At 36.7% G+C, this 12553-nt stretch overlaps 1 protein-coding gene across 1 annotated transcript in view; it reads left to right on the top strand.

Annotated features, from left to right (window-relative positions):
• The window catches only part of si:dkeyp-113d7.10 (uncharacterized), a 42744-nt gene extending 31608 nt beyond the window's left edge, over positions 1-11136 (top strand). Inside the window, exons 4-5 of the mRNA XM_049561083.1 lie at positions 1360-1610; positions 1965-11136. Of these exons, the coding sequence (XP_049417040.1) occupies positions 1360-1610; positions 1965-2210 (497 nt within the window). The 3' untranslated portion in view covers positions 2211-11136. The remainder of the gene's footprint in view (positions 1-1359; positions 1611-1964) is intronic.
• The last annotated feature ends 1417 nt before the right edge of the window (positions 11137-12553 follow it).

Here is a 12553-nt window from a genome sequence, read left to right as displayed (position 1 = left end):
AAAAATACAGATAAATCTGAGAGTATAACAAAGTCAAATCTACACATGGAAAAAATACAAAAGAGCAACAAAAATATATAAATTGAAAATTCATTAATATAATAATAAATATAAGAACGAGTCACAGTAGAATAACGACAACACAGATTTAAAGTACAAGAAATTAAACTAGAAATAATAAAAACAATAAGTGTACAATCAGATACCAAAATAAAAAATTCTAAGCATGTTTAGATAAATAAATGGAAAAAATGCGAAATACAAATTAACCTGAGTATAAAATGAAAATATACGACATACATAGAAAGATGGAATAAAAATAGATTAATATACATTTATGTATGAAAATGACTAAAATGACTTTTACATCAACTGTCAACAAAATCTTTGAGCAGATGAGAAATTAAATATTAAATATTACGACTTAAACAGACGTGCTGAAAATATGAATGTGTGGAGTTTGTTGTTCGCTGCCCCCTGCTGGACCCTGTGATCATTACACTACCAACCTGAACATGAAGGAGCTCAGAGCAGCTGCTGAGCATTTCACCTGTCACTACTTTTACTCTAAATACTTTTACTCAAAATACTTTTACTCAAAATACTTTTACTTTAAATACTTTTTCTCAAAATACTTTGACTTTAAATACTTTTACTCTAAATTATTTTACTCTATTACTCTAAATACTTTAAGTACTTTTACTCTAGATACTTTTACTTTAAGTACTTTTACTCTAACTATTTTTACTCCAAATACTTTTAATCCAAATTTTTTTGCTCTAAATACTTTTACTTTAAATACTTTTACTCCAACTACTTTTACTTTAAGTTCTTTTACTCTAACTACTTTTACTTTAAGTACTTTTTCTCTAAATACTTTTACTTTAAATATTTTTACTTTAACTACTTTACTCTAAACACTTTTACTCTACTTTTACTCCAAATACTTTTACTCTGTTAATACTCTAAATACTTTTACTGTAACTACTTTACTCTAAACACTTTTACTCTAACTACTTTTATTCTAAATACTTTTACTCTAACTACTTTACTCTAAACACTTTTACTCTACTTTTACTCTAAATACTTTTACTTCAAATACTTTTACTCTGAATACTTTTACTCTATTTTTATTCTAAATACTTTTACTCAAACTACTTTACTCTAAATACTTTTACTTTAAATACTTTTACTCTAACTACTTTACTCTAAACACTTTTACTCTAACTACTTTTATTCTAAATACTTTTACTCTATTTTTACTCTAAATACTTTTACTCTGACTACTTTTAGATCAGTTAGTGAGGTGACCTGTCGGATCAGAGTCCTGACTCGTCTCTCTGGTCCCTCTGTGTTCAGGTCCTTCAGGTCGTCGCTCCTCTGCCTCGATGCTTCATCGTCTCCTGACTCTGCCGTCTCAGCTGCTGGAGGACGACGACGAGGAAGCCGCCGCCAAGGAGACGCTGGCAGCTCTGGCACTTGAAGGCGCCATCGACCGCAGAGACGGCGTTGAACCGCCTGGCCGGACCTGCCCGTCACCCTTGGCAACCAGGGAGGAGGAGGGGGAGGAGGAGGAGGAAGAAGAGGAGGAGGAGGACAAAGGGAGGAAGGTGAGGAAGGATGAATAACTGAGTAAATAAAATGTTTCATCAAACAGTTTTATTTTCATGTGAAAGTGAAATAAAAACATTTTTCTGACACATTTATAAAACATGTAAAAGTCAGTAAAATAAAATAATTCCTATAAAGATAAAAAAAGACGGCGTCCACACAGACACTTCCTGTTGAGTCACAGCTCCACATGATCTGAAGCCAAAGCCATACACTCAACAGTCCTGAGTTCATATGTCTGCTGTGTGTACATGACATGTTGTGTGTAGATGACGTGTGTAGATGACGTGTGTAGATAACGTGTGTAGATCACATGTTGTGTGTACATGACATGTTGTGTCCTGTGTGTGCAGAAGAAGAGGCGGAGGGTGTGGTCGGAGTGTGAGGAGTGCGGTCGGAGGTTCAGTCGGATGTCTCTCCTGAAGGCTCATCGCCAGACTCACGTCGCCGAAAACGCCGCCGCCGAAACCTCGTCCCCTTCGTCTCCGCCCGGCAGCACCACCTCGGCTTTACGCTGTTCGGACTGCGGGAAGAGGTTCTCCTCGGCGACCCGCCTCCACAGCCACGCCCGGACCCAGCACCCTGGGAACCGGACCTGAGCCGGCCCTGAACCCAGCGGGGACGGAGCGGGCGGTCGGGGTCACCTGGGCTGAACTGGAAATAGAAACGGGAACAAAGGAGCTTCAACAGAATCCAACAAATCTGAACAAAGAACCAGAGGAGGATCCGCAGACCTGAGACCAGACCAGAGCCACAGACCATGAAAGGGAAACGAATCGAACACGCAGACATCAGATAGGTTTTAGACTCAAAGATGCTTTTATTCTGAAACACAACAGGAAGTCGACTCCAGGCAGAACTTCATCATCAGGCCTGAAAATAATTTATTTATTTTAACATTCAGTCACCTCTCCATCTTTTATTATTAATCAGTCAGTGTGTGAGAGACTGAGCCACACTTTCCTTTGATTAATGATTGAAACTAATGCTTTAGTTATCGATCAGTCGACTTTAGTAGCAGCACTTAAAACATGATGAATACAAAGAGATTCGTTCATATGATTGATTTATTTTTGTGAACGTTTTATGAAATTTCAGACAATAAGAAAATAATTTTTATTGAATCACAGAAACTGAAAAAGTTTCACCGAACAGGATTAAAAACAAAGTTGAGCAGAACAAAAACAAACAACGATCAATAAAATGTTTGATAAAGAACCTGAAAACAAAAAGAGGAAATTAAAAGATGTAAAAATAAAGATTTACTCCAGATTAAAAAGGCCTCACGTTAAAGAATCTGTCATCGGTACCTGATGGCCAATCATCTCTGGAGGAAGGTCACATGATCGATTATCACCAGACGCTTCTGATTTGGATCCGTTTCCATGTCGACACCGAGACTCACAAAGTTCAGACGCTGATGAATCTCTTACTGAACTTTTATTTTTAGGATCAAAACATTCAGTTTGTGACGATAATTTAAAACCCGATTTCCTCCTCCAGATTGGCTCATTTCACTGCACGTAGGAAATTAAATAGTGATGACAGTTTGCTGTCGACCAATGAGATCAAAGCTCAGCTGCAACGTCCTGATATCAAATAATCAGCTCTGTTTCTGAGTTGGAAACTGATAGAAAATAATAATTCTGAATGTTTTTTAAAGTCAGAATTTTTACTTATTGTTTCCAAAGTCTGTTTCTATTTCTGATTCCTATTTTTTTTTTTCTTTTCTGGTTGGAAATTGGATCCATTAATGAACCAGATATAAATCAAAGATCAATATTTAATAATGAATTCTGTCCAAAACCCCCAAAATTGAGTTCATGAGGAAACGAAGGCAGAAAAACAACAAACAAAAACAAACAGATGTTTTCTGCTCAGTTCATCTGATATGTACGGAAGCCCAGTGGTGCCAAGGAGAAGGAGAAATATAAACTCTCATTTTAAGTCACAAATGTTTGATTTTTCCTGAACAAAAAGAAAATGGCGTCATTTTCTTGTGAAATTACTCAGCGTCTCGTAATTATAATACGACACATATGAAATTATTAAAATCTAAAGACATTGATTCAAAGGTTTCAGGTTCATTAAAATAATTTAAACTTTAATTACAAATGTTGTGAGCTGAACAGATTCAATAAGAGATTCACAGATTTGAATTCAACAAAATATTTTTAAATCCCGACTCTGGACCGGATCAACTCGTCTGAGTGGATTTGATCAAACAAGTGAAGACGGTGAAATAAAGAATCTGATTGGAGGAAGAACTGACGAGGAGGCGTCACATCGAAGGGAAAACACGACAGACTCCTCCTGCTGTACATCCTCCTCCTCCTCCTTCATCCTCTTCATCCTCTCCTCCTGTAAAATACCCTTATGGCGAGGGAACGAGCTCCAGCTGCTGCAGGTGAGGTTTCTGTTTTCACGATGAGGTGGCGGCTGCAGCAGTCGGACAGTCGGAGCATCGTTTCCTGTTTCCTGTTTCCTCTCTGGTGGTGATGATCGTGGTTTTTTGTTTCTCGTGTTGGATATGTGAAACGTGGACGCGCAGGAGGATCGACTTTTCTACCTGTTTGTTTTTAAAGTGCCCTTTTTATGGTTTTCTCTCAAGAAACAGACAAACAGTTTATTTCTCTGTTTTTATTAATGGAAACCATTCTTGGATTAATACGGAAGCCCAGAGAGGCCACGCTGCAGTTTGTTTTTGGAGTCTCAGGATCATGAGTCAAGTATTTCGTTATCCCGAGATGAAGAAGCTTATTTTCTCATGACATCAGAATTATTTACGTTGATTCTGGAGGAAACAAACGTCAGATTTGTGGAGACAACGAAAACATGTTTACTTAAGATCACGGACCGTCGTTTGCAGAAACCCTATAATCCCATGAGCTCGCTTAAAAAACAAAACTCGCTCTCGTCACGTTGACACATCAACCTTTTGTTTCCTCAAGACTCGACACAAATTAACCCGGTCCTGATAACTGCATGAAAAATAATTGCATGTGTGGCCGTTCTGGGCTTCCGTAGATCGTCGTCAGGTGAATTTTTGTCGTCAGATTTTACATTTATTGGACGATCTTTGAGGATTCTGTCCTCGCGTCACTACTCTGTAAAAACACAAACAAAGGAAGAAAAACTTCGTCAGTGGCATCGATATATTTGTTTTGGACTTGTTGAATGTGAATCTGAGCAGTTTGTATCCTTTTTACGTTTGTACGGTTTTTACTTTCAGACAGAACTGATGATGATGATTATGATGATGATGATGATGATGATGAAACGAGAGCAAAGAGAAAGAGGAAGGTTTTTAAATCTGTGACGGTTTACTCCTCTGCCTCCTTCTTTCTTTACTTACATCCTTCCTTCCTTCCTTCATCCCTCGTTCTTGGTCCGGTTCAGTAACCTCGCGTTAACACACAGATACCTCCATAAAACACAAACACAACCGCGCACACGTTTTTATTTGTTTCTCTGGCTCAAACTAATTAATGTTTTCTTTACATTATTTATTCTGATCCGTATGGAAGCCTGTTACTGCCAGACAAACAAACAAACAAATGTAGAGCGATGTTAAGAGTAGGAAATATGAAAACACTCCGCGACTAAAAGTTTAACGTACACAGATTAATTAAAGTTGGAGATGTTAATATGGATCTCGTGATGTGTAATTACAAGATGAAAAACTTTTTGAGATATTTTATTCCAAATTATTAAATCTTTTTTTTTTTAGAATAAAATGAATAAGAATTATGAGGTAATAAATTTAAAATTTTATTTATTTCATCATTTTAGTATTTTAAGTATATTTTTTTATTTGTATGATTTTTTTTTTTTATCAGCCTCCATCGATGTAGCAGACATGAATCAGAAACAGATATCTGTATTTAGGTCTCAGAGTCAAACGGTTCGTTCAGTCTGTCCGGGATAAAAAAAAAAAAAAAATCAGTTCATTAAGATGAAACACAGAAAAACACAACCGAGCGTTTTCTCGTTTTAACTTTTTTTTTTTTTTTTTTTAATCTACTGACGATGTTTCTCTGACCTCAATTATCAAGTTTTTTTTCTGCCAATGAAAGAAAAAAATTTTTTTTATACAAAAAATATTTTGAGAAATGAATGGAAAGAAAAAGATTAAATTATGAGACGTAAACATTTTTCAACACATTATTTCCCTACGATACGATTTTATCACAATACGTAAGTCACATTCAATATCATTGTGATTTTTACCTTTAAGTGATATGCTGAGTATTGTGAAAATGTATGTTTATTATCTTTTTTGACTGCAAATTTTAACCCCAAAGAAAAATCTTTGTCATCTGTTTTATTTTATAGGTCAAAGTTTTCAGTTTGTTCACCTCACTGTAAAAGATTTTTTAACAAAAAAGTTTGCTAATTTGTATGAGCAGCATTAATAACTAATATAATGTAAAAAAAAATACAAGATTGTCATGGAAAATATTGCAATACTTTGCTGTATTGATTTTTCCCCACCCCTAATTATTTCATATTTTTTGATCATCCCTAACTTTTCATGCGGCAGAAATGAGCTTCCATTGAGACAAAAACGAGACAAGTAAAAGTACAAAACAATGACAAATATCTTCAGAGTTTAAACTTGTGTCTTTAAAAGCTTCACTCATTCTGTCCAAAAACTGGCATCAAAAACAGAAAATCTGAAATAATGCAAAATGAATCTCAACGGTCCGACACGCTCCGGACTCCGTACATATCCTGTCTGGTTTTTATTGAATCATTCCGACCTTCGTGTTTGTGTTCAGAGTCTCTGTCGTTCTTAATCCTCTGTGGCATGGGTGGTGCAGGAGGCGATGGAGGGATGGTGACGAACAGAAGGATCAGAAAACAGATCAATGTCAGAATATTCATGTGTCCGTGTTGTTTCTGCGCCGCGATGCTTCAGCATGATCAGACGTCTCCATCGTTTTTACGCTTTGTAAATGTGCAAACTCAAACTTTTTCTAGTGATTCTGTTTTTACTTTGTTTGAACAAAAAAAGAAATCGAAGCAATATGAAGCCAAAACTCTGCCGAGCGGCCGGAGTTTGATTTGCTGTGGAGGAGAGTCGTTCACGTTCAAGATGACGTGAAACAAAAATCAGACCACCGATTAAAAATATCAGGAATGAGGAAAAAAGGTGGGTTTGATTTTGGTGCATCATGAAATTTATGATTAATAATGAACTGTTTAATGTCCTGCCGCTGAACACCGCTTCGATAACTAAAGCTAACTGTCTGCTTCGCTAACATCTGAATTACCCAACCACTTTTCTGCAACTGCCAAGCGCCTGGCGTTGATCTGATGTGTTGCACTTTCAGCCTCCACACGTCTTCACATACCTCATTTTATTTCTCTTGTAAAACATTTCAAGTGTTTCCTTTGTTACTTTCCACACAGACCTCATTACCTCAGTAGATGTACGGCATTGATATTTGACTACAATAATGTGTTTTGATTTTTTCTGTGTTCATTTTGGATGCGTCTCAGCTTTAAAAAAAGAAAAAGGAAAAAAAAAACGTAGCTGTCACGTAAAAAAAACACAAAACTGCAAAAACACAAACTTCTCAGGTCTAAAAATAGTCTGTTAAGATTATGATTTTTTATTTAAATAAAAAAAGTATCGTCTTTCAGGACTAACGTAGGTAGTTTAACAGGTTTATAAGAGCCCACCAGGACACCTCAAGGTACAGAAGCCCATTTATGCCAAGACAAAATAGGAATATTAAAAATCAAAATACTCATCATGTTGGGTAAAACTGACAAGATACTGAGTCAAAATAATAACTTAATTTTGAGACAGCAAGTCATTAATATGCAATTAAGTTAAAACATTAAGTATTATTTTTAATATATTGATATTTTTTTTAGGAAATTCTTTTACTTATAATTTTGACGTAAAGAAAAAAAATTGAAAAGTGATAAAATTTCAGTCATGTTTTCCAGGCCTGGAAAGTCATGGAATTAGTAAAAATAATTAAAAGTTTTGAAAAGCCATTAATTCTTCTGTTACAATAATCTTCTGTGGATAACTTTCCACATCGTGTAATATTACGGTAAATTCTTTTCTGTAGCTGTTGATGTAACGTAGCTCTAACGTGTCGATGTTTACATCTCCCTGCATTCCGTCTCCTCCGCCATGTTTGCCTGCTAGCTGAAATTATAGTTGAATAAAGTTTGAATCTGATACATTTGAAAAACGCAGAGCGAGTAGGAGAAAACAAAAAAAGAACAGTTATTATAGATACTTACAAAGTTACGGAACAGTTTGGGGGAAACTTGAAATTTGATTCTTTGTTAGAATTTTGACTGTTTTGGTTTCATCAGTTCCAACAATCTTATTTAGTTTCGTTTTCTTGGCCTTAATGAGCTTCTGTACTGAACTGCAACATCTGGCTGATTTTTCTGAATATTTTATGAAACATGAAAAAACATTTGATGTTTTAACACTTTGAATTCTCGTCGCTCGTTACAACTTTGTAGAGCACTTTTCAAATTAAGACGTGAAGCACTTAACAAAGATGAAACAAACTAAACGCTAACTTTAAGGGAAGATGCAAATAAAAACTAAAATGAGATGAAAATATAAAAGTGTCAGAATGAAATAAACAGAAAATAAAACATGCATAAAAACATCAAATGAAATGATGATAAAGAAAAATCAGGTGATTCCAGATGTTTTTCTTTCTGAACCAAAAATGCACAACACATCTGCAGTTATGTGGTTTTTACAGGACAGCAGCTGCTTCACTGCACTGTGCACAGATTAGAAAATGCTTACTATCGGAGGATAACCTCGTATCTCCTCGTATTGCTGCCTGGTGTGAACGCTGCACTGAACCAGGTGAACCAGGTGAAAGGCACACCTGCAGCACACACAACAGAAAAGATCCATCACCGTGGTGGTTACGAGGTTTTTCTCCCGACAGCATCATCCTCATGTGACTTGTTTAACCAATCAGCGATCCTCCTGTTGTTGTTTACAAAGCCATAGAAGAAGAGAAATGTGCGTCTGATTGAAAACTCAGAAAGGGAAAATTACGAACAAATAAAACCAAAAATCAGGAAATCAGGCGTCTGTAGAAAGTAAACTGATTTCAACATCAAAGTCAAACAGAAATCCTGAAAGTTAATAAAATGTTGTAATTGATATAATAAAGGGACCCAATTAATTAATACTGATATAAATGTATTTACCTTTTTGTGTTCTGACGTTAAGATTAAGATCTTTGTTCATTACAAGAAACAGAACGGTGTCGTTGACATAAAAATAAGAGCTTGTGATTGCAAAAACTACAAAGGTTAAGATACTGTACGTTTAAGAAATCTGAAAATCTTGTGATTCAGCTGTTTTCTTGTAGTTTATACTTGTGAAAAAAGATTTTGTAATTTTTTCAAAAGAAACAAGATTTTTATTTTTTACAACTTTACAAATTGTCAGATTATTTCTTGTCAGAGGAGAAACAGAATTATGAGGGAAGAGCGAGTACATTATTATCTGTATCTGTTTAACCGACTAAATTATCTGTATCTGTACTCATAGTGGGCGGGGTTTATTCCAGTGTGGGTGGTGTTACAATTTGAAGTGGGTGGGGCTTGATCCGAAGTTCTTATTTAAGCCTGAAATTGACATGGGTTGATCAGTTGCTGTGTTAATTATTTATTTTTATTTCTTGCGATCTAATAATCTAATAATTAAGAGAAAATTATCTTTTTTGTAAAATTATACAAGATTTTACAAGGTGAAAATTAAACATATTTTTTCTTGTCGTAACAAGATGCAGAATAGGGATGCACATTAACATGAATTAACAGAATTGGCCAACATGCCTTCTTATTGTGCACAATGAATTAATATTACAGACACTGAAGAGACTTGATCTTAAAAAGTGGATATATTGTTATCGGTTGGCGGCCAAATAAGATGTTATATATCGAATATTGGCACCAAAAAAAAAAAAAATCCAATATCGTGCATCCTTAGTACAAAGTTATAATCAGTAGGGATGAGCAAGTACACCATTGTCTATATGTGTCTGTCCGAATTTAAACTACAAGTGGGCGGGGCCTAATCAGAATTTCTTATTTTAACCCTGACAGTGATAGGAGTTGATCAAAAGTGATCTAACCATGTGATCTTGTAATCATGAGAACATTTCTTGTATTTAAGTGATGCTAAAATAATCCTGACGAGATTAATTTCTTTTGTAAAAAAGAATATCACGATCTTTATGTACTAATTGAGAGTTACGGCACTAAAAATTGATCTTTTTGTTATTAAGGGACACTAAGTCGTGTTTATGCGACATACAAATTTGAGACTTGTAATCAAGACTTTCAGAATTATCAGACTTTGATGAATGCACTTTCCACCAGACGCATTTTTCTCCAAACGTTACTTTAAAGGTGGACGCTGAAGAAATTCTGTATAAAATGTCACACTCCATATTATTTTCAGCACTGAGACGCATTCAGACAGCATTCATGTGTACATATCACAGAGCACATCTCTACTCCTGTGATTTTTACTTCACAGTTTTCTGAAAAGTGGTTGTGTGGTTCCCATGTGGAGAGAAGATGATGTTTGAGTTCAGCCTCTTCGTTACACGCAGGCTGAGAGACGAGCGAAAGAAGGGAATAAACTCTGCAGTACAAAGAGCCCAGAGGGACCTGAATCTTTAAAATAAAGGGTTCCTTAAATAAAACCCTTCATGTTAGGTTGTAGAAGTAGAGCTGGAGTTAAAAGAACTTCACACGGGGGTTCCTCAAGGAACAATCTGAGGTCCTCTTATTGTTTGATGCAAACGTGGGAATGAGGGGATGAAAGGGACGTTTTTAAGTTTTATTGTTTGAAACTGTTTTTAACTGTTTTACTTTGAGCAGACTGTATGTTTGTAACGACACAGGGAAGCTGATGTTTAAAGCCTTTTTATTGTTTGAAATATCAATTTCTACTCCCTGTATAATCTCTATGAAATGACTTGTTCATCTCAGTGTTTGGATTTAATGCAATACTTTTGATAAAAATAAAATGTGCCCTTTTTTGTAATTCAGTAGTCTAATAAAACCAAATCTAACAGTTTCCTGTTGAATAATGAAATGTCAAAAGTGCTGGAGATGAGTGGCAGACAGTTCAACCTTCAGTCAGGATGTGGACGTTTCCATCGTCCGTTAATGTGAATTAACTCAGAATTGATACGACCTTTGACCATTTTGTGACCAATGTCAGTTTTGAGTGAATTTTTGCCAATGTTTTCCATCTTTGAACCAGTGAAGCAGAATATTCACTGTGTGTTTGGCTGTTTTGTGCCCCGTGTTGATCACAGCAGCACCGTCTGAATGTCATTTATGCCAAGTTACAAACTGTCTGCCATGATGATGATGATGATGTGATGATGAAGGCGATGGTGATGGTGTGTTTTTGTTTTTTTTTATTATTACCTGTTTTAGTCGATAAGACCGGGTACTTTTTAGTGTTTAAATTCAAACAAAACCAATAAATGTTCACAACAACGAGCCGGCCTGACGAGTCTGATTTACTGTCTGAGGAACATTTGAAATACTAAACATTACAAGGTCCACAGAAACTCCTCAAACCACTTCCTGAGAAACAAACATTAAAACATCAGTGTCTTTTGGGAAGTTTTTGACTAAATCATCTGCTGCTGTCAGACATTTGATCACAACATGACCGCAAAGTTACATTTAGGGGTCACATGACTAACTCTGGTGTTATTCTGCATTTTTCTCACTGTCATCAGATTCCAGTGGTGAAGGAAGAACACAGAGTTCTTTCAGACCAAGAACATTTAAAGATTTATAGTTAAACACGGCGGTCCGACCAATCTGACACTGATAAACCAAACCTCCTGTTACCCAACAGCAACATCTCACTCAGGTCAGACTTCTGTTAACTGGTAGTTTTGGCTAAAGTCAAGCTGCTGTTTTCTTTTGTCTGTGGCCCAACCAGTAAGTTAAATGTTAGTTAATGTGTTGTTATTAGTGAGGTATGAAAATGTCAAACACATTTCAGATGAATGAGATGAAAAGATCAAGACAGAGACATCCAACACGTTGCTACCATATGTTGAGTCCAGAGTTGTCTTTGAGCATGTTTGCAAGGCATCAACCTGACCTCCGAATTCCCCAGATCTCAATCTGATGTGAGCATCACCTCACAACCAACAGGACTCAAGAATCGGCCACCAACGCACTGGTGGAGACACTACAGGACACCCCCCGAGGTCCTGTGTCCATGTCTGGACAGGATCAGAGCCATGTCAGATTTAAGGAGACCCACCGTGGATCAGGGGTACCTCTGGGGTACTGGAATGTCCCACACATGCTGGATCAGATTGGGATCTGGGTAGTTTAGAGGCCAGGTCGATGCCTTGAGCTCTTTTTCACGTTCCTCCAGTCATTCCTGAACAGTTTGTGTGGTGTGATGTGCTACATTGTCCTGATGGGGGGACGCTGCGTCCGAATATCCAGACATTATCGCACTTGCACACTCACAAACTTTGTAGGCTCATTCCTGAGAGGTCTGGGAGTATGGATGGCTCCACAATTCATCCAGTCCACACGGGGCCTAAAGTGGACTTTCTGCAGACTTCCAAAGAGTCCGCTTGGGGTTCAGACTTCACCAGAAAGTAAAATGGGGGGCTTTAAATGCTTAATTCATGAGACTAGCTGAGGGACAGGCATTATAAAAATAGTCTAAGAAGGGCTGCCATATCCTGTGGTACTTCTTGGATGATCCTCTGAGGCAGCACCTGAGTTCCTCTAGTTTAAAGGGATAGTGCACCCAAAAATGTAAATTCAGCCATTATCTACTCACCCATATGCCGAGGGAGGCTCAGGTGAAGTTTTAGAGTCCTCACATCACTTGCAGAGATCCAAGGGGAGAGGAGGTAGCAACACAACTCCA

The sequence above is a fragment of the Epinephelus fuscoguttatus genome, linkage group LG19 (genome assembly GCF_011397635.1).
Source record: "Epinephelus fuscoguttatus linkage group LG19, E.fuscoguttatus.final_Chr_v1".
In the NCBI taxonomy this organism is placed as follows: domain Eukaryota; kingdom Metazoa; phylum Chordata; class Actinopteri; order Perciformes; family Serranidae; genus Epinephelus; species Epinephelus fuscoguttatus.
The sequence above is the reverse complement of the archived record's forward strand: the minus strand, read 5'-3'. Positions and strand labels throughout refer to the sequence as shown.